Below are 23214 nucleotides of genomic sequence, written 5' to 3'. Positions count from 1 at the left end.
AACTCATAATCAGGCCCTGAGGGTCTGGTTATAAGTCTGGCGGTCCACAGACCACCTGACTCATGGTGGCGCAATGGTGGCGATCGAGCCACCGCTGCACCGGCGGTCTGACCGCCCTATTAAAAGTTGGCTGGGGACCGGCATTGCAAAGCTGCAGCAGCCAGGGAACTGCTGTTCTCTGGCGGTGGTCAGGGCCCGAGTAATATGCTGGTGGTGCCGCTGTGGCACCGCCAACCATATTACGAGTTTCCGGACTGCCGCAGTGTCATGGAGGTCTTCCCTCCATGAAAAGACTGGCAGTCCTGAAGCGAAGTGGGGAGGCCTTTAAGGGGAGCACAAGAAGTGCCCCCCTGTGTGCATAAATCCCAGTTCCTGCATGGCATGAACTTTACAGTCCATGCCGTGCAGGAACTGTTTTTAGTGTTCCCATTGCGGTGCCCATTTTCTGAGGCACCTCCGTGGGAACACCAAAAACGGTCCACCAGACACGAGGAAACTCGTAATCTGGTGGGCACCCCAACCACAGGTTTGGCAGTGCAGGAGGGGCCGCCGGTATGGCAGTCCTCCCTTGCCCCGCCAAACTCATAATTGGGCCCTAAGTGCCATAATTAGCGCCGGGAAACCTACGGGTAGCTGAGCGCTTTATAAACTTAATTATAATAATAATAATTGAGCCCTTAGGGTCCGATTACAAGTTTGGCTGTGCAGGAGCAGACCGCCATGCCGGCAGCCCACTCACGCACTGCCAAACTTGGAGTCGGGCCACCTGCCAGATTACGAGTTTTCTCGTGTCTAGCGGGCTGTTTTTGGCATTCCCACAGCAGTGCCTCTGAAAATGGACACCGCAATGGGAACGCGAAAAACAGTTCCTGCACGGCATGGACTATAGAGTCCATGCTGTGCAGGGACTGGGGTGCATGCACACAACTGGGCCCGTGTTATGCCCCCCTGCATGCATCCCCATGCAAATGGGCAACAGGGGGTTCTGTAGGGTCACCTTTGTTTTAGGACCGCCAGCCTTTTCATCTGACACTGCTAGGTGCCGAAAACTCGTAATATGCTTGCGGTGCCACTGCGGCACCACCAGCATATTACTCAGGCCTTGATCGCCGGGCCACTGCCAGGGAACAGCGGTTCCCTGTCGGATGCGGCATGCAATGGCGGTCTGACCGCCCAATTTATAATGGGGCGGTCGGATCGCCGCTGCTGCAGTGGCTAAACCACCGCCGCGCCACAGTCTGTCTGGCGGTTCGTGGACCACCAGACTCATAATCAGGACCTTAGTGTTTTCTACTGTTATCAGCCTGGTGATAACTAGTGATGTGGCACACCTAGGATATGATTGATGTATGGAACGGATTCTTTCTAATATCTCCTGTTGGACATTTGTAGGTGTTGTTTCATAGTAGCGTTTAGTAGGGTTCTGGGCACAATTACAGCCAGCTATGTGGCATTTATGTGCAGAGTATGTGATAACATGTGTTTGATGTGTTATGGAGGATATTGGAGTGCCTTGTACATTTATGTTCAGAGCCGAGATATGGAGAGAGGACTATAAGGATGGATTAGGTAGGAAATGGCTTGTGCAGAGCGATAGGTATGGTGCACAGAATGGTATCTATAGTGCACATATTATGTGAAAAAGTATGTAGGTTTATCGTTTATCATACACATGGTGACCGACAAGAATACTGTTTCAAAAATACCAAGTTGCATGGGTACTAATTGAAAAATATCAATACAAAAATATCGAGACACTGAATATAGAAGAAAGAATATAATTTTTATATATATATATATATATATATATATATATATATATATATATATATATATATATATAATATTGTTTTAAAAAGTATTATTGTATAAAATATGGTTTACTTAAATATAGTTGTATTAAATACAGATTTTAATTAATTTAATATATATTAGTTATTATACTAATTTTAGATGCTAGTATTATTCATATAATTGTTTTAGTTTTTAGTATAGTTTGTAATTTTTAATGTGTGATTTTTTTTATATTTAACTAGTAATTTATAATTTAGTTGCTGGCTGTAGGGTTTGTAGGGGAATAAGGTGCAGTTATTTAAAGTATACATTTTTGTTTTTTAAATATTTTTTATATTCAATATTTAGTTGGAAAATATTTATGTAAATTATTTGATTGATTAATTGTTATTTTAAATATTTGTGCACACTGGTAATTTTAATGGTAATTTTAATGTTAATTTTAATGTAGATTTTATTTTTCTATAGTTTAATTTCAAATGTATAATTTAGTGGTGGGTTATCAGGTTTGTAGGGATAAAGGGTGGGAAGTAATTTAAATTATAAATTCCTTTTTAGCAATTAATTTTGTATACTAAAACATTATTTAATTGGTAAATAATTAGGGGAATTATTTAATTTGTTGTTTGGTATGTAAAATACTTAATATAGTTTAATTATTTGTTAATGTATTTGTTGGTGTATTCATTATTAAACTTTATAAAATACATTTTATAGTTATTTATTGTAATTGTATTTGGTTTATTTAGGTACTATTATAATGTTATTAGTGTTTTATTCATAATCTATTTTGAATTTGTTTGGTTTAGTGTTTTTTGGGGGAGACTATGCAAGGAAGTGTATTATTTCAAATGTAATCATTCTGTTTTAATTTGTTACATTATTTTTTATGTATTATTTTATTAATTACATTTAATTTTATTTATATAACATGATTTTTATTTCGAATATGTTTTAATAATATTATGTTGTTAGGTATTTAAATACTTGTCTACAGATTATAAGGGTCTGGAAAGGTATAGATAACCCTTCATAAATCCAACACTTTTCCTGCTTTTGCTTACACTAGAATAGGAAAAGTAAAACTAACTCCTCCAAAGTCCAGCACTTTTCTCACTGTTCCTTAGATTGGAGTGAGAATAGTAAATCTAACCCCTCCGAAGTCCAACACTTTCTGTACTGTTGCTTAGATTCAATCAAACAATCAATCAATCAGGGTTTGTAAAGCGCTGCTACTCACCTGTGAGGGTCTCAAGGCGCTGAAAGGGGAATGGTTGCTGGTCTGTCTGCGCTGAGGTGTTCAGTTGAAAAGCCAGGACTTGAGGTACTTCCTGAATTGAGTCAGCGACAGGGATTGTCTGAGGTGGGTACGCAGAGTATTCATGGTCTTGGTAGGAGAAGGATCTTCCTCTGGTTCTTGTCTTGTGAATCCGAGGGACGGTGGCCAGAGCCAGCTGGGCGGAGCTGAGTTGTCTGGGGGGGACGGGGATTGAGAGGCGATGGTTCAGGTATGCAAGTCCTGCATCGTGGAGAGCATTGTAGGCGTGAGTGAGCAGCTTGAAGGTGATTCTCTTGTTGAGTGGGAGCCAGTGGAGGTCTTGGAGGTGTTCAGAGATATGGCTATCGCGAGGGATGTCGAGGACGAGTCTGGCTGTGGCATTTTGAACGTTCTGAAGTTTCCTGAGGAGTGTTTGTGTGACACCGGCATAGAGTGTGTTGCGGTAGTCCAGTCTTCTGCTGATGAGTTTGTGGGTGACTTTTTCTGAATTAAGCAGGGATCCAGCTCAATGTCTTTCAAAGCAGGCTGAGCGTGTGGAAGCACGATGAGGTGACGGTGATGATCTGATGGTTTATAGTGAGCGAGGAGTCCAGTATCATGCAGAGGTTATGTGCGTGGTGTGTGGGGGGGTGGTTTCCTGTGTGGAGGGTCACCAGTAGCTGTTCCATGCTGAGGATGAGGACATCAGGCTGGTCTGAATTCAGTTTGAGGCAGCTGCTCATTATCCAGGTGGCAACAGCCTTCATTCCACTGTGGAAGTTGTTGGTTCGTTGGTGTGGGAAAGGATCAGTTGGATGTCGTCGGCATAGGATACGCTGTTGAGTCTGTGGTTCCTGACAATGGTCGCAAGAGGGGCCATGTAGACGTTGAAGAGGGTGGGGCCGAGGGAGAAGCCCTGGGAAACTCTGGAGCCGATCTCTGTGGATTCGGAGAGGAACAGAGGTAGTCTGACTCACTATGTTCAACCGGTGAGGAAGGAGTGAATCCAGGCCAGGGCCTTGTCACGGATGCCGGTGCTGTGAAGTCTCTTGATTATGATGCGATGGGAGACGGTGTCGAAGGCGGCCGAGAGGTCCAGGAGGATGAGGGCTGCGGCTTCGCCTTGGTCGAGGACGGAGCAGATGTCATCGGTTGCGGCAATAAGTGCATTCTTGGTGCTCTAATGGCTCCTAATGCCGGATTGGGAGATGTCCAGGTTGTGGGTTGCTTCAAAGAACTTGGAGAGTTGGGTGTTGATGGCCTTCTCGAGGACCTTGGCTAGGAAGGGTAGCAGGGAGATTGGTCTAGAGTTCTTGAGGTCGGTTGGGTCGGCAGATGGTCTCTTTAGCAGAGGGTTGACCTCGGTGTGTTTATAGTCGTTGGGGAAGGCGGTGGTCTCGATAGAGCAGTTGATGGTGCAGTGGAGCTCGGAGGCGATGGCTGCTCTGTGGAAGATGTGGTGCGGACATGGGTCCGAGGGGGCTCAGGAGTGGATGCTCCTCATGGTCTTGAAAGTGTCGTTAAGGATGAGCGAGTTCCAGTTGAGCAGGATCTTTTGCGGGGCTGTTTGGTTGGGTGCAGTGGCGTCAGGCTTGTTGGGAGGGTCTTGGGTGTCGAAGCTGTCATAGATTTTCCTGATCTTCTGGTGGAAGAAGTTGCAGAGTTTGTCGTAGAGGTATTGGGAGGGTGGGGCATCCGTGGACTCGCTGTTGAGCCTGGCAAACTCCTTGACGATAGCGAAGCGTTCTTTACTGTTGTGTGTGTTGGTGTTTATTCTGTTGTGGAGGGACGTTTTATTGTTGGTTTTGAGGAGGAGGTGGTTGCCGTGATTGTGCTTTGAAGGTTGTGTGGGTTTCTGGGCTTTTGTTATTTTTCCATAACTTCTCTAGTTGTTTGCAGGTGCGTCTGAATTCTTGAAGGGAGTAGGTGAACCAGCTGGCTTTCTTGGAGTGTTGCTTGCCGGGTGCCTTTTTGAGGGATGCCAGAGTGTTGGTGCAGTTGGAGATCCATTGGTGGAGGTTGCGTGCTGCGGTATTGGTGTCTGTCGGCAGTGTGGTAGTGCTGAGGGAGGCGGTGAGCTCTTCTTCAGTGACCTTCCTCCAGCTATGGCTGGAGGGAGTGTGGGGGCGTTGATGTGTGGTGGGTTTGGTGAAGGCTTAGTGCACGCAGTGGTGGTCGGTCCAGAGGAGTTTGGTGGTGTGGCTGTAGGTGGCGTTTCTGCTGGACGGGGTCTAGTGAGTGTCCTGCTGTGTGGGTTGGAGCGGTGACTAGCTGTTTGAGTCCTACGTTGGCGACATACTCCAGAAAGGATGCAGTGTTCTGGTCATTGGGGTTATCCAGCTGGAAGTTGAGGTCTGGATTGGGAATGGGAAGAGTAATTCAAACCTCTCCAACAACTTTCTAACACTTTCCCTGCTGTTGCTTAGATTGGAATGAGAATAGTAAATGTAATCTTTTCAAAGTTCAACCCTTTTCATTTACTTTTGCATACGCTGGAGAAAGAATAGTAAATCTGACTCTTTTTTTTAAGTCAGACACTTTTGCACGTATTTTTTATTTTTGATTGTTGTTTTGTACATTTTTTGTCTTTTTTTCTTTAATGATTATATTATTTGTTTTGAATGTTTTTGTTTAAATGGTATTTATTTATTATATAATTTTTTTAAATTATGGGTGATATGTTTTTTTAATGTATATTTGATACTTTTAATTTTTATATTACTGTAAATATTATTAATGCCTTTTTAAATTGTTTAAATATTGTGTTTATATTTTTAGAGTGTGTATATATATATATATATATATATATATATATATATATATATATATATATATATATATATATATATAATATATCTTTTTATTTATTTCCTTCACAGTATCAATTTAAACAATTTTTCATAATAACCTTAATATTTAAATAAGGTTGCATATATGTATGTTTTGGTAATATATATGTATGCTAATTTTTCCTTTTAAGTTACTGTTAAAAAATGTTATATTTTTCAACATTGTTAAATTGTTTTTACATGTTTTAACACATATATGTATATCCAATTTACGTAACATATTAAAGTGACTTAATTTGAAATATATCAATATTTTGTGGTTCACTGTTTTAAATGAATTAGTTACAATGCTATATATACACTAATATTTTGTTATCCTTTACTCTTTTGACTATATGTAAATGTAAATGTAAATGTAAATGTAAATGTAGGGGACACTTTTATAGCGCGTCTGTCACTCCACGGAGTATCTTGGCGCTCAACCAGATGGCATGGTTTAAGGAAAAGATTGACCAATGGAGACGCTTACATTTTACACCAATGCTATGCAGGCCGCATCTGTAAGAGAAAACACCCAGGTCTTTAGGGCTTTCCTAAACTGAGTTTCGTGGGACAGTGACCTAAGGTGAGGTGGGAGCTTATTCCAGGCTCTAGCTCCCAGGACAAAAAGAGATTTTCCTCCTTTGGTGGCAAGTCTAAATCTGGGGATGATTAACAGATTCTGATTAGCAGACCTCAAGCAGCGAGTAAGATGGTATCGTTTAAAGCCGTTACACAGATATTTAGGCCCTTGCTGTTGAAAGGCTCTAAATGTAATCAGCAAGATCTTAAATAAAATCCTTTTGCCAACTGACAACCAATGCAGCGCTTTAAGCTCAGCTGACGCAGATGACTTACGGGGCCAACGTAGCACCAGCCGGGCAGCAGCATGTTGGACCATCTGTAGCCTATGGAGTATGGACTTATTGACTCCAGCTATATTCTGTTCCACAATATGTTGACACAATATTTTGGTAGGTTACGTACAAAGTTTGTAAACTCTATATTTTTGTCATGATATTCTGGTATGTCAAAATTGTTATTCTCAATATGCTCTCATGCAACTTCATGGTACAGTACCGTGGGCATCCTGTGCCTCCAGCGTATGCAAAGATATCTACAGAATGAGTCTGAATTGATAGGAATGATTGACATATGGTGAGTGTGCAAAGCGATAAATTATATAGGGCCTAATTACAACTATGGCGGTCAGTGGACTGCCAGACTGGTGGTCCATCAGCCATATTAAGAGTACGGTGGTTGGACCACCACAGGACTGCTACAACCGCCGGGGATCCTTATTCCCGCGGCGGTGGCTCAGAGGTCTGAGGCTGCAATATGCTGGCGGTGCTGCAGCGGCAAAGCCAAGTATATTATGAGTTCCCTCATTGCCCACCTTTTCATGGCGTTGAATCCGCCATGAAAAGGGTCGCAGTGAGGAGACTGATCGGGCTCTAATGGCCCCCATGTCACTTATGTACCTATTATAAATAAAATAAATATGTGCATGGGGGTGCATGAAGAAGGGGACATGTTGTGCCCCACTGTATTGTTGCACCCCCTGTTCCTGCACGGAAAGAAATGCACAATATTATGAATTTCTTTACGAGCATAAACGTGCTGCCGAGGTCTTAAGGCAGTGCATGTCTAAGGCACACCTATGTGCCTTAGATACGCACCCCGTGGGACATCCGCAGCAGGACCGCCCGACCTGAATTCCAGTCGAAATCCAGCGAGCAGTCTGACTACGGGTTTGGGGGTCTTTCCGCAGTGTGCTGGCGTGGTGGCCCACTGCAAGACTACCAATCTCATAATCAGGCCCATAATCTTGTTTTTTGGTACAACGCTATACACCACTCTTTGCCCATTTCGAAGACTAGGAACAAAAGAGGGGACATGCACATGGAGTTTGCAGAAGTAGGAAAGAGGCACATGCTCTATAAAGTGAAAGAGTGCAAAGAAGAATGATAGGAAAGGCACACAGAATGTATGATGAGATCAGTGTGGACAGATCTTAAGTAATGTGCATACGATTTACAAAATAAAACAGATGATGGCTATGCCACAGTGTTTGCACATCCGAATATCGTTCACAGTTAGGGAAATGTTGCGTAACATAGAGGCAAGGTTTGAAGGTGGGTGCTCTCCTAGTATGTACACTCTGCAACATATGGTGAAATGGCCAGCCTGGAAAATGCCCCAGACCGGCAGATTTACAGACAAGAAGTACCGAAGCATACTGGAAAGTCCAGTGATCACTGTAACGAGAAAGTAATAAAGTAATCCAAAATCCAAGTGTTTGTTGATCATATTTATTCTTCCCAGTGTTTTCCACAGTCCTTGTGGAACAAAGCGTAACATCAAAGATAAGCAGCAGCCGACACGTGTTTCGTCACATGGACTTTTTCAAGGCTGAGTCAAGGTATTAAATATTTCAAACACAATGTAGTGTAAAGAAAGCAATGTGTCTCGACAAAATCTGTTGTATAATTCTATTGAGTCCAAGCCAAAGAGGGCCAAAAGTCCCAAAAGTATCAAGCTCAACTGGTAAGCAAACTGTGATTGGGAATTCAAAGAATAGTGTGATGCTGAGTCTGGTACAAGATCCTGCAGTGTCTTAAGTGCGCCAAGAAAATCACAAACACGGACAATCTTTATACAAGGGGCGACCTTAGTGAGGAGACGTAATTACTGCAGGCTTATCAAGACCGACTGACTTCCTTGTTTAAAGATTGTCCGCGTATGTGTTTTTCTTGCCGCACTTAAGACACTGCAAGATCTTGTACCAGACTGAGCATTTTACTATTCAAATCAAATCAAATCAAAATTCCTTTATTCGATTTCCATGTTTTAGAAAACCATAAAAGTTCACAGTTAAAAAACATATTAAAATATTAAAAACTACTCAATTACTGTTTGACGATTTGGTTACCATTCGAGATTGATACTTTTGGCACACGTTGGCTTGGACTCATAAGAATTATACAACAGATTGTGGCGAGACACATTGCTTTCTCTACGCTACACTGCATTTGAAAAAATGAATACCTTGACTCAGCCTTGAAAAAGTCCATGTGACAAAACACGTGTCGGCTGCTACTTGTCTTTGATGTTACGCTTTGTTCAACAAGGACTATGAAAAACACTGGGAATAATACATACGATCAACATACACTTGGATTTTGGATTACTTTATAACTTTCTGGTTACAGTGACCACTGGACTTTCTAGTGAGGTTTGGTACTTCTTGTCTGTGATGTGCATATGATGTCTGCAGGTTGATAATAACATGTGACATGTGCGTGGACTGGTAGCTATGGTGGACAAGGCTTTAAGTGGGCCAGGGTCTGTCTAGTCCCAGACACTCCAGTAAGGGCAGGGGGCCCGCGCCGGTCTCGACGCTCCTCTCCCCCGGAGCTGCCTGTACCCAAGATGGCCGCCAGCTCCACAAAGCAAAGACTTCCTCAGAATCGAGTGACTCATTTGGCAAATAAAGGCCCCCCGCCATCGTAGCCGGGGGAATAAAAAAAATAATAAAAGCAACGACCAACAAGGACGCCTCACCCAACCCTCCACACAAGCAACATCCACTTTGCTCACGCTAAGGGCCGCCTGACCCTAATATGGCCGCCACTCGGGACACCAAATAGAAAAGGAAACCAGACTCGATTGAAGTCAACTTATCCACAACTGCAATTCCTTGCAAAGGGGCAGAGGAGGCCCCTATTTACAACGTCTACCTCCCATTTAACTTAGCGAATTAAATTAATTTAAGGAACCAATTTCCCCTAGCGAAGGGACTCTGGAAACCACTATTTACAACATCTATCATTCAAGTATGCTGTTGATCACCCACCTTTGGGTAACTACAAATCTGCTAGACAATTAAGTAGTTTCCTTTCTCCAATTACTCCATTGCGCAAGCACGACGCCTAGACCCAAGGAGACAAACGCAGATCTTCAGGGACACCATCACCTGCCCCCCACAACAGTTCAGCTCCCTCGTCCCTACCTAGAGCTGCCTGACCCATTCAGGACCGCCTCCTTGTCTTCGCATATTCCGGTACTGGACAAATAAAGATCTTCTCCCAACCTACTACCACACCTGGGCCCTCGCTATGCTAGCTCGAAGCCACATACAGAAGAGACATACGCTGATCCACTGAAGCACTGGACTCTGCCACTCACGTAAGCTCCAGCTCTGTCCACCCCTGCCAGGGCTGCCGGGCTTCAACTCGGCCGCCACACCTGACAGCTAAAGAATCTTGGCTAAACTAACTTCTTTGACCAATCTCAGCGAACCTCCCCTAGGAAGGTGCATTGTGGGCCCCAGACCGAACTCCCTCTCTTCCGATTCTAAAACTCAATCCTCCCCCATTGTTAACGCCGCTCTCAGTCCCCCAGCGGCCACCCCCCCCAGCTCTACCACAATGCCTCCGTCCTTGCGCCTAGACATACACCCCAACCCAGCACTCAACCATTTATCTCCTCTTGGACGGAATACCTACGCCATTACCTTCCCACACAGCATCTCCTTCAAAGCCGAAAAATGCCTCAAACAGAATTTAATTAGACAACACCCTGAAACCCTTATCGTGGACTCCTACCACTGCTCTACGAGAGGGCTGAGAATAACAGACTTCATTTTCCATACCACCCGACCAGACGCTTGGGTCTCCACCTTTAACTCACTCCTCCCTGTCTCCAAAACCACCTTATCAGAACACAACCGGAAACTAACGATCTCCCCCCTGAACCAACAGTCCCTGACCGGAGACATCTCCATCTCCATCTTCAAGAATGGCACCATTCTAATACAGGCGAAAGATGACAACCTCGAATTCTTCGACTCCCTCTTCCACACTCTTAAGACGGCCATGGCTCTCTACCCATTACATCCACGCCCCACTACCCCCTTTGACCCTCACCAAACTTCTATCCCGCAGAGCATGCCCCATTCACACCTACAATCCCCTCCCCTCGCTCTTAATCACGTCAACAACCATCCGTCCCTCCCAGCCCCACCCCCCTCTATCCCACAGCCCCAAACGCCCGCCCCCCTCTCCCAAACATCCAGAACCCCCCCACCCCCCTCTCACCTACATCCCCAAACGTCCTCCCCCTTCTCCCAAACTTCCAGAACTCCCCCACCCCCCCTACCCCTCCGACCCCCCTCCCCCCTCACCACGTCTCCCTCACCTCCACAGGTTCTCAGTCCCCTCCCCTTAGAGCTCCCAGTCCCCCCTCCGTCCATGAGTCACATCGCCCTGCGCGATCCCTCACTCCCACTGCTCACGCCATCCCCCTTAGTGAAGACATCCACCTCCCCCAAAGAGACCGCAACCCCCCTCCCTCCCTACCCCCACCCATCCGAACTCGAAACACCAATCAGTTCCTCCCATCCCGACTATTCCCCCTAATAGTAACTCGCCCAGCAGCCCCTCCCACCACCCTGCCCTTGACCAAAAGTTTACGAAAGCTAACTCCGTGCCTCCCTCTCCCGTCTCACTTCCTAACAGTATCTCGCCCCAAACCCGCTCTCCCTCACTAGTCCTCCCACAACCGAACTCCAACCTGGACCCGGTCCCCCCGTCACAGACCCCCCCATTCGACGTCCTGCTCCACGACCCCTCCCACGCCAAACCCAACTTCACCCACTCGCCCCCCTACTCCCCAGCACCTAAACTGACACAACGCCTGGACTTTCTAGAAGCCCAGATCGCGACTCTGATCTTTGGCCTGAAAGAAACCCTATCCTCCCTAGAGAAACTCCAGCCTCCTTCCCCGAACGTTCCTCCTCCTCACCTCCAGCCGCCTCCCGCCAAGACTGACTCTCATACTCACATTGGGTCCAAGCCCCCCACAGGCTCCCAGCCTCTTCTCTCCAATCCCAGGACTGAGGCTCGAATCGACAGTCCTAGAAGAACGGCTCCCTCCCTCTCGCCACAGGAAGTGACCTCCCTCATCGCCTCCTATGAAACCCCTCCTAATCAGCCAGCTCAAACAATTCCCCCTGGCCACCCTCCCTTCTCCTCAATTCAAGTCATCACTGGAGTGGGAAGGGACCCGTCCCGCCGTAAAGCTGCCAGACCACCACCCTATCTCTTCTCCTTACCCAGAGCTACCTCTGTCAATCATATCTCACAGGATGACTCCCAAATAAATTGTATGCTTTTCAATTGCAGATCCGCCGTCAAACATGCAACAGAAATAGCCGAAACCATTCTCTCCCATGACCTGGACGTAGCCTTCATCACTGAAACATGGCTAAACACTCTATCCAGCCCCATCCTGGACACGCTGGTGCCGCCCGGTTTCTCAATTATACACAAAGACAGGCCCGTTCACAAAGGTGGCGGAATAGCTATTATCCATAAAAGTGACCTCTCCATCACTGAATCTCCTTCCGTCATTTACAACTCCTTTGAATCCCTCTCGGTCAACATCAATTCTCCTCACCACCCTTCACTCCAATGCCTTCTCCTCTACCATCCCCCGCGCAACACTTCCAAATTTGGCGCTCAGCTGACGGATCTGATCACGCAAACCGCTCTCAACAGTGATTTTAGAATAATTCTGGGCGACCTCAACCTAAGATGGAATGTATCAAAAAACCCGCTCATTCAATCCCTCACCACCCTTATTCATGACCACGACATGACCCAGCACTGCACAGAGGAAACCCACCACAGAGGAGCAACCCTGGATGCTATCATCGCAGATAGAAAGACAATTTCAATTGACCACATCATCCCAGTAGACTGGTCAGACCATCACGCCATCCTTTTTCATATCAATCACCCGGCGCTTTCCGTCCCTCCCACTCAAACCTCCCCCAAGTGGACCAGAAACTTATCGAGAGTACCCCATGACAAGCTAGAAAAGGGCCTCAGCTCACTCCTTTCGAACTCGACCACAGAACTCACCTCGCTCTACCATTCCAACTTGGAGCTCGTCTTAGACCAGCTGGCACCGAGGAAACTAAAAAAACAAAGAAACATCCCCTCCAGATCCTGATTCTCCACTGACATTAACGATGAAAGAAGACACCTAAGAACCATGGAAAGATCCTGGAGGTCCAACCCCTCCTCACTCAACCGGGACCAGCTCAAGGCAGCCCGCAAAAGCTACTATAACCATATCAAGAACAAAAAGTCGTCCTTCTTCTGTGCGGCCCTTGATAATGCCAAAAACCGCCCCAAAGAACTTTTCAACATCATCAAGAACCAAATCTCCATTCCGGTAACAGGAGACATGGTGGCGTCCAAATCCCAATGTGACGACTTTGCCAGGTTCTTCAACGAAAAAATTGCCAAAATTGACTGATCACTCGGCACGTTGCCCTCCTCCCACCCCGCTACAACCTCCCATTTAAGACCAACAATCACATCCACTCGCTGGTCCTCCTTCCAACCTATCCAGGTTGAACTGATAAGCAATCTCATAGCCACCGCCAAACCCTCAACCCACTCCCTTGATCAGCTTCCCCCGAGATTGACCAAAGACTTGAAGCTCACTCTAGCCCCTATCTGGGCCAAGATCATCAACAGCTCTCTGAGCGAGGGCTCCATCCCGGACTGCCTTAAAATAGGTCAAGTCACGCCTCTACTAAAAAAAACGGGCCTTGACCTACAGGATATGAACAACTTCAGACCAGTCTCGAACCTTCCACTATTATCCAAAATCTTGGAAAGATGTGTGCTGTCGCAACTATCCCAGCACTTAGAGAACACGAAGCTTCTCGACCCATATCAATCAGGGTTCAGAAAAGGCTGCAGTACTGAAACCGCAATCCTTAACGTCCTGGACGATCTTCACATGTCGCTCGACTCCAACCAATGCAGCCTTCTCATCCTCTTAGACCTATCGGCTGCATTTGACACAGTTGATCATGCCCTACTAATCAATGTCCTAAAGGAGAGAGCAGGCCTCGAAAAGACTGTCCTAAAATGGTTCTCCTCCTTTCTCATCAACCGCACACAAAGAATCAAAATTAAAAGCTGCGAATCAGACATTCTTCCCATCAGCAGAGGAGTCCCTCAAGGGTCAGTACTCTCTCCTCAACTCTTCAACATCTACATGGAGCCCCTCACCTCAATTCTAAGGAAAGCTAACATCCCCTTCCACCTTTATGCGGACGACACGCAACTCTATCTGGAAACCACATCGATCTCGGACATCCACAGACTGAACCACACACTTACCGAAGTTCAGCTCTGGCTCTCTTCCAACCACCTCAAATTCAATGAAGAAAAAACTGAAGTGCTCCTCATCTCTAACAAAGAAGAAAACCCCCAAATTCTTGAATGGCTCAAAGCCTTAAACGCCCTGAATGTTCCTCTTGTTCCATCGCACTCCATAAAATCCCTAGGGATCACCCTTGACCCCAAACTGGATATGAAAGAACACGTCTCAAAAACTGCCAAAAGTGCCTTCCTGAACCTGAAATTGCTCTACAAACTAAAACCATTTCTCCCCACAAAAGACTTGAAACAGGCCACGCAGGCTCTGGTTCTCTCCAGAATTGACTACATTGCCACTCTGACTGGAACAGCCAAATCGCACCTGCGACCTCTGACCTCTACCCTAAATGCCGCTGCAAGAATGATCATGGGAACAAAGAAATATGAACACATCACCCCAGCTCTTAAGGATCTGAAGTGGCTCCCTATTGACCAACGAGCTAGCTTCCGCACAGCCTGCCTCACACATAAAGCCCTGCATACAGGCAAACCGGAATACCTGGCCAACAAGCTCAAAAGGGCCGGTCAGTCTAGAAACCTCAGAAGCTCCAACACGCTCCTACTCATTCCTCTGAAATCCCAGAAACTTTCAACATCTAGCAAATCCTTTGCGGGCAATGCTCCCAAGATATGGAACTCCATCCCCCCACACATCAGAATGACCGCATCCTTCCCGAAATTCAAGAAGTTACTCAAAGTCCTCTTCCTCGATCGTTCCGGAACTAACTAGAACTCAACCTAGACTTTATAGTCCCATGTTCTCGTTTACCCCAGAGCTGATTGACTTGCCTACGACTCTCCGCCCTGTTTCACGCCTGGCTGCTATTGTACAGACTGTACTCACTCCTGTGCTCATTGCCTTGTTTTTTTTGTCCGCATTGTCTGTCTAACGCCTTTATTCTTGCTGTGAAGCGCTCTGATACCCTCGGGTCCAGCTAGCGCTATACAAAACTTTAATAAATAAATAAAATAAATTACCTAAATATTTCAGGCAAGAACACTGATGGATTTCTGAACAATGTGCAAATCGTTATCGTAATCCATGTCAGCAATTTAGTTTCTGTCTACAACACATTTCACATGTTTTACTTAATATTGCATTCTTTAAGAGTGTTTTCTTTTTGTCTGTAGGTTTTTTTGTACTGCATATTGCTCTTGCATTATGCATACTGCGAATTAAGTTGCTTCTAGGTGTCTTTGTGTTTATAATGGGCCATAAAGATGTTCAGAATACATGCTCATCCAATCTTTGGCCCCTCTGCAGATCGATCAGAGCAATGGCCCTGTGTGCCTGTTGTGATTCCACACAAAAGTGTTTGAAGGAGGTACACAGCTGCTGAAATATTGACAGGGAGAATGTAAAAGAAAATGAAGTGCTTACGGGTGAGTGGGTGAATTGTGTGTTGGGGTGGTGAAGTAACGAGATGCAACGAAGTACACGGAAGAGAGAGTAGATAGTGCCGAAGAGTAAAGAGATGAGGTGAGAAATAAGCAGATGGAGGATTTCAGAAATATTTTGGATGAAAAAGTGAGTATTGCCCACATGCATCAAGGGTTTTTGCATTCGCAAACGGTGCAAATCGCAAAATTCGGCCGTTTGCGAATGCAAATCCCTTTCTTGGGATGCATGAAGCTTTTTGCTTTTTTCGCAATTTATTTGCGATTTCTTAAATTGCGATTGCATTTAAGAAATCGCAATTTTGCGATTTCTTAAATTCAATGCATGATTATTTTTTTAATTGCGAAATCGCAAATAGGGAGTGGTAAATTACCATCATATCATGGTAATTTGCGAAAATTTTAAAAAATGCACAAACGTGCATTTTTGAAAGTTTCATTTTCCATACACACGTGCCCTTGGGGCATATGTGTGTGAAAAATGTACTTAAGGTTTAATTTCAGGGGAGCAGGGGGGGTCTTTGGGACCCCCCCTGCACCCTTGAAATTGCATTCTCCTTTTGCGATTCCTTAATTGCGAATCGCAAAATGAGAATGGCTTCCCATTCATTCCTATGGGCCTCTAGGCCCATAGGAATCAATGGGAAGGGATTCCTTAATTGCGATTCGCAAATTGTGAATCGCAATTAAGGAAAATTAAGAAATCGCAAAAAAATTGCGAATTCTTAATGCATAGCATTTTGCGATTTCTTAATTGCGATTCCTTAATTTTCGCAATTAAGAATTCGCAAAATGTCACAATGATGCATGTGGCCGATTGTATCTATCTGAGAGACTTCAGAGGAAAGTGGTGTGAAGGGAAAAAACTGAAGTGTTTGAGACACTCTGAAAACCACTATGCATGTCTCTCAGACATTAGCAATGTTTAATTCACAGTCTCATATTTTCAGAATTGAAACATTTCCAATTAAATTATTCACAATAAAAACATTGTTGTTTTACCTGAATATTACTCTGTGATATGGAATAGCAGAAAGCTCAGAGAAGCACCAATATACCAGGCACAGGTTTTTAGGTTACATGTTTAAAGCCTCACATAGGCCACACCTCTTGGAAATAATTTCTAGCTACTTATAAGGCTACGCCTCACCTAGAGACCCCCCTCTGCCTCTCACCCCACTTTTTTCATCCTACTTAAAGCCCAGATGGTGACAGACATTTTTTGCAACGAATTAGATATTGTGACGGTATGCACACAACGTGTGCAGTTGTTTGGAGATGTGCACACATCATGCACAGAGTGGACGAGGTAGACGCGTGTTGTTGAGAATTTGCCCCGCCCCCTCTTGCCGACCATGCACACAGAGCACACGTGCGGAACAATAGCTGTGATGCACACACTGTGTTCAGTATAGCAAGCATGCTGCACATGGGTAGAGGTAAATAAGAGGCCCATGACGTATGCATCGTTTTCTACGTGGCCCACAAGCTGTGTACCGATGGATGGGTATGGCTATTCATAGAGACATGTATGGTTGGAGCACATACCGTTTTTTCTAGCCAGGTGCAGTGCCCACGGCATGTACAGAGGAAGGCGTTTTGAAGCCCTTATGCTCGGTGAGTATAGCGGTAGGTAAGGTGCCCTCAGCGAGTACAGAGGTAGGTAAGGTGCCCTCAGCGAGTACAGAGGTAGGTAAGGTGCCTCGGACAGTACAGAGGTAGGTAAAGTGCCCTCAGACATTACAGAGGTAGGTAAGGTGCCCTCAGCCAGTACAGAGGTAGGTAAGGTGCCCTCAGCCAGTACAGAGGTAGGTAAGGTGCCCTCAGCCAGTACAGAGGTAGGTAAGGTGCCCTCAGCCAGTACAGGGATAGGTAAGGTGCCCTCAGACAGTACAGAGGTAGGTAAGGTGCCCTCAGACAGTACAGGGGTAGGTAAGGTGCCCTCAGACAGTACATAGGTAGCTAAGGTGCCCTCAGACAGTACAGAGGTAGGTAAGGTGCCCTCAGACAGTACAGAGGTAGGTAAGGTGCCCTCAGCCAGTACATAGGTAGCTAAGGTGCCCTCCGACAGTACAGAGGTAGGTAAGGTGCCCTCAGACAGTACAGAGGTAGGTAAGGTGCCTCGGACAGTACAGAGGTAGGTAAAGTGCCCTCAGACATTCCAGAGGTAGGTAAGGTGCCCTCAGCCAGTACAGAGGTAGGTAAGGTGCCCTCGGCCAGTACAGGGGTAGGTAAGGTGCCCTCAGACAGTACAGAGGTAGGTAAGGTGCCCTCAGCGAGTACAGATATAGGTAAGGTGCCCTCAGACAGTACAGAGGTAGGTAAGGTGCCCTCAGACAGTACAGAAGTAGGTAAGGTGCCCTCAGCCAGTACATAGGTAGCTAAGGTGCCCTCAGACAGTACAGAGGTAGGTAAGGTGCCCTCAGACAGTACAGAGGTAGGTACGGTGCCCTCAGCCAGTACATAGGTAGCTAAGGTGCCCTCAGACAGTACAGAGGTAGGTAAGGTGCCCTCAGACAGTACAGAGGTAGGTAAGGTGCCTCGGACAGTACAGAGGTAGGTAAAGTGCCCTCAGACATTACAGAGGTAGGTAAGGTGCCCTCAGCCAGTACAGAGGTAGGTAAGGTGCCCTCAGCCAGTACAGGGATAGGTAAGGTGCCCTCAGACAGTACAGAGGTAGGTAAGGTGCCCTCAGACAGTACAGGGGTAGGTAAGGTGCCCTCAGACAGTACATAGGTAGCTAAGGTGCCCTCAGACAGTACAGAGGTAGGTAAGGTGCCCTCAGACAGTACAGAGGTAGGTAAGGTGCCCTCAGACAGTACAGAGGTAGGTAAGATGACCTCAGACAGTACAGAGGTAGGTAAGGTACCCTCGCGAGTACAGAGGTAGGTAAGGTGTACCTGTTTTGTACAGAAATAGCTGATGTGCGCAAAGATATGTGTTGTGTACATGGTGTGTGCAGAGTTATCCAGGGCGCGCGCGGTGTTTTCAGGTTCAGATATGCTGCTGCTCACCGGAAGTAGGGGCTAGGCAGCGGTCACGTAGCGTGTACAGTGGCAGGCAAGGCAGGGCGTGCACGGCAGCAAGGACAGCTGACGCGTTAAATAGGGGTGGGCGAGGCGCAGACAGCGTTTGCAAAGCTGGGCAGGTCACCCAAAGGCATGGAAAGGGTTCAAGCGAGGAAAATAGGCCGCTGTGGTAGCAAAAGACTGACGTCATCGGGATGGGTGGGCCCATCATGCCGTGGCACCTGCTGCACTTTTGATACCTACGCCCGGCGGGTGTCCACTATGTACCAAGTCTGTAGGTACGTTGCACACTGTGTGTACAGGAGTAGGTGTCTACAGAGGTACATGTAAGATGTGCACCGTGTGTTCAGACGTAAATAGACTGCCCTCAGCGTGCACAGATTCAGGGATGTGGCAGGTGGTGCGAGCAGAGGTAGGCAGGGCGCACACTGCATTTACAGAGGTAGGTGTGGCTCGTATGCATGATGCACTAGGCGCCTACAGATGTAAACAGGGTGCACGTGGCGTGCACAGGCTCAGGAATGCTGCAGACGACGTGCCCAGAGGCAGGTAGGCAGGTTGCACATTATGTGTACAGAGAGACGCATGTGTCGTGCACCTGTTATGCACAGAGAGATATGTGTATGGTAAACATTATTTGCATAGTTGTAAACAGGAGGCACGCGGGGGGTGCCCACACTATGCAAAGATGTAGGTAGGTCGCGCACTCACTCTGTGCAGAGTAGGCGCGGTGCACGCAGCGTGCACAGAGCTATCTATGCTGCACGGCGTGGACCGACATAAACAAGGTGCACACAGCGTGCAGGGACATAAACAAGGTGCACGGAGCGTGCACGGACATGAACACGGTGCACACCGCGTGCACGGACATAATCAAGGTGCACACAGCGTGCACGGACATAAACAAGGTGCACACAGCGTGCACGGACATAAACAAAGTGCACGCAGCGTGCACGGACGAGGGGAGGCTGCAGACCCGTGCACAGGTGCGGGCGGGGTGCACTTACCTTCGGCGCCCGTCTGTCCCGGGTGGTTCATGCTCAGCGTCGCATCCCGCCTCCTGAGGGGGCTGCTCCTGGACATGAGGGGTGCAGGCTCCGAGCAAGGGCGGAGGGTGCAGGGGGGCAGCTGGGGCGATGGCTGCAGACGGCGGGGTGCAGGCTGCAGACAGGAGTGTGCGAGCAGCAGACAGGGGCACGGGGAGCAGACGGGAAGGACACGGCCCTCTGCCTCCTTTCCCTGGCTGCACGCACCTCCAGTGATGGCTGAGGGAGGAGGCTCCGGCAGCAGCTGCTGCAGCCTGAGGAGGGGGAGCCAGCTCCCAGTCCCTCTTATCTCTTTGACCCCTCCCTCCCTCCCTCCTCCGGCTCCCTCCTTTCCCCGTCCGACCCTTTATTTCCTCATCCAGTTCTCCTCGCTTCTTGCTCTGCTTGTTTTATCTCCCGTGCCCCCACCCTGCCTTAAGCTCTTCCTCTGCTGTATCCCATTCCCCCTCCCCCCTAAGCCTTTCTTCTCTCCCTCCCTCTCCCTTATCCAGTGCACCCTTTACCCATCTTGTTCTACTTTTTCTGTCTCTTTTTTTTCATCTTTGTCCACTCTCCTATCCATATTCTTCCCTATCCCCCTTCCACTTCCCTATCTGTCCTTCTACTTCTCTCGTCTTCCCTCCATATTCCTGCCTTGGCCCATCATCTCCCTATAATGTCTCACTCTTTAAGTACCCATTTCCCTATGTCCCTGTCCCATACAAACCACATTGTCTTGTTTTTTTTCTCCTCTGCTCCCCCTATTTTTTATGTCTCATTATCCCGCCATTTTTCATACCTAGATTAGAATCTAGTCGGTAGCCAACTTGAGCGATAGCAAGACGACTCCATATATGGATGCTTGAGGGAACAACCAATAAACAAGCACCTTGATCCATCAATAAGAAAGCTCGATTCATACAAGGATGATTCAATCAATGGAGCAATGAATTGATCTGTTGACGGACAACTCCATCCGCGGTTGGATAATTCCTTAATAAACCCCACAGAAAGGCAACTCAAACTAAAAGACGAACAACTTGATTCAAAGATAGACAGCTCAATTTGTCGATGAACAAGCAAAAAACTTCCTAGCAAGTCATCATGTTTGGAAGCATTTTGCTTGCTCATTGGAATTTCAATACCACGACAAGACGCTATCCGTAGACGAAGCACTTGATCCACAAGCAGAAAGCTTGAGGCATAGCTGGATGATTACTCGATCCATAGATGGACGTCTCAATCCATTTATCCATTGAATGATAACTTGCTCCATTCACGGGAGGATTCGAACCATGGATGGGATGCTCAGGTCAAAAACAGATGGCAAGATGCAAAGGTGGATAGCTCAATCGGTAGGTGAAGATGTTGATCAATAGCCAGAAAATTTGATTACTAGAGAGAGGATAACTTGATCCACAGACAGGCGAGTCGATCCATAGACAGATGATTAAACCTATAGAGGAACAATTTCCTCCATAGATAGACAGCTTTGTCTGTAAAAGAAGAACCTGATCCATTGGCAAGAAAAATTGATCAACGGAGAGATGACTTGATCTATAAATGAGCGACTCAATGTATGTGCTTGGTGCATGCATGAACAACTCCATAGACAGGTGACCCAATTCAAAAACAGACAACTTGATTCGAAGCTGGAAGGCTCGATCTGTACATTAAACACTTGATCCATAGCCAGAAAACTTTATTCAGTGATGGATGGTAACTCAGTACATAGAGGCAAGATTATTCAATTCATAGACATTATACTTAATTGATATTTGATCCATGGATGAGCAACTACATAAACAGGCAACTCAATAAAAAAAAAAATAGACCACTTGCCACAAAGATGCGTGGCTAAAGTCTATAGTAGAACAACTTAAACAATAGTCAAAGAAACTTGATCAATAGTGGGATGATTCGGCCCACAGATGGGTGACTCGATCCACAGACGATATTTAGATGAACAATTGGATATTACATGGACACATAAATACACAAGTAACTCAATCCAAACACACCACTTGATGCAAATATGGGTGACTCGCTCATTAGAAGGATGACTTGTAGCAAGGACAAACGTCTCCCACCATAGATGGCTCCATCTGTAGAAAAAAAGATTCTGGAGCATATTAACAAGCCCCTATCGCCACCACAACATCACTTTTGGCGACGTTATGGTGGCGATAGGGTCAGCGCCCTATTACCAAGTCAGTGTTAAGCCACATAACTTGGCTAAAAGCCACGTTAAGTGGCTTAACGCTGCTTTGGTAATAGGCCCCCTTTCACGCTACGATGTGTGTGAAAGGGGCGTGTAGTGGGTGTTACGGTGGGCGTTCCACTGCTAAACCCATTCACTTTGACGCTGCCACCTATTATCAAGGGAGGCGATAATAGGTGGCAGCCCGAACTTAGGATCAGGAAAATCCTGGTCTTAAGGTGGCGAAATTAGGAGAAATGCTTAATTTCTCCTCGTTTTTGCTTTTTCCATGTGTGTGCAGCACACATGGAAAAAGCAAAATGCAAGGTTTGTTTATGGACAGGGAGGTGTCCCTTCCTGTACACAAACAAACCTTTTTTTAAAAGCCATTTTGTAACTTACATGTGTGCTGCATGAAGCAGCACACATATGGTGCAGCCTGGCGCTTCTTCAGTGGCGATGAGAAGCATTAAGCCAAGGAGGCTAACGCCTCTCACCGCCACTTCCCAGATAATATGCCCCTCTATTTATAGGCAGTATTTCCTACTAGCGGTCGCCAATAGGAAGTTATAGTTAGGACCTAGTTTCCATAGGAAAAGCGTTTTTTGTTTTGCTAATAACATTGGCGCCGTTTGACGAACTTTAAAAAAAAATTCAAAACTAGTACACACCTAAGTTCAACTGCTGTATGGAAAGTTTCGGGGTTATTCGTCAAGCGAGGACTAAGAAAAACGGGGAGTCCCAAAATGCGTTTTCCCCATGTAATTTCCCAAAGGGAGTTTCAACACAACTATAGCCCGAACATCTGGACGGAATTACTCCAAATTTGGCAGAAAGCTAGATTTTGGTTCAGAAAGAGCCCTTTTGTAATTTGGTGTAAATCCCTTCAGAAGTTTTGGAGCTATTTAAGAAAAAAGAAATATAGATATCTAGGGCAGCGAATCCTCAGTGGGTTTAACAGATCTCATGTTGAGATCTGATTGGCTGCTAAAACTTCAGCAAGCAAGTTTTGGTAGCCATTTGGGAGCAGAGTCCCAAAAAAAAGGTTTAAACAAATAGAGAAACGGACAGGGTAGGAGTCCACTGACACTTTAAGCCTGGTGGTGAAGTCCCGTAGGCACCCTGCCAGGCCCAAAAATAATTAAAAAAAATAAAAAAATTCCGACGATAATCATGGCTGATCCGCGAATTTCAGGAAACATTATTAAAACAACAAACGTGGTCTCCCGTGCTTGTTTCAACATTGATCTCCAGGTGGGCCAGGTCCAGAGGTCATAATGTGAGAATTATAATGGAGAAGGGGTGCATGTGGCCCTCCCAAGACAGATTTAGGCGGTGGGGCCCACCACATCCCTAGGGCAAGGCCTATATTTTAGAGCTGACCAGGGCTGTGTGGATCGCTCTCACAGGCTCTTTATGGTCCCTGGGACCACCAGCTC

The 23214-nt window shown here is 46.3% G+C and overlaps 1 protein-coding gene across 2 annotated transcripts in view; it reads right to left on the bottom strand.

Moving 5' to 3' along the window:
* The window catches only part of SAMD10 (sterile alpha motif domain containing 10), a 106136-nt gene extending 86355 nt beyond the window's left edge, over positions 1-19781 (bottom strand). For both annotated transcript variants that reach the window (XM_078650434.1, XM_078650433.1), the window contains exon 1: positions 19558-19781. In XM_078650434.1, the coding sequence (XP_078506560.1) occupies positions 19558-19633 (76 nt within the window). In that variant the 5' untranslated portion in view covers positions 19634-19781. The remainder of the gene's footprint in view (positions 1-19557) is intronic.
* Between the last annotated feature and the right edge of the window lie 3433 nt (positions 19782-23214).

Source organism: Lissotriton helveticus, chromosome 7 (assembly GCF_964261635.1).
Source record: "Lissotriton helveticus chromosome 7, aLisHel1.1, whole genome shotgun sequence".
Classification (NCBI taxonomy): Eukaryota; Metazoa; Chordata; class Amphibia; order Caudata; family Salamandridae; genus Lissotriton; species Lissotriton helveticus.
This window is presented reverse-complemented; position numbering and strand designations above follow the sequence as displayed.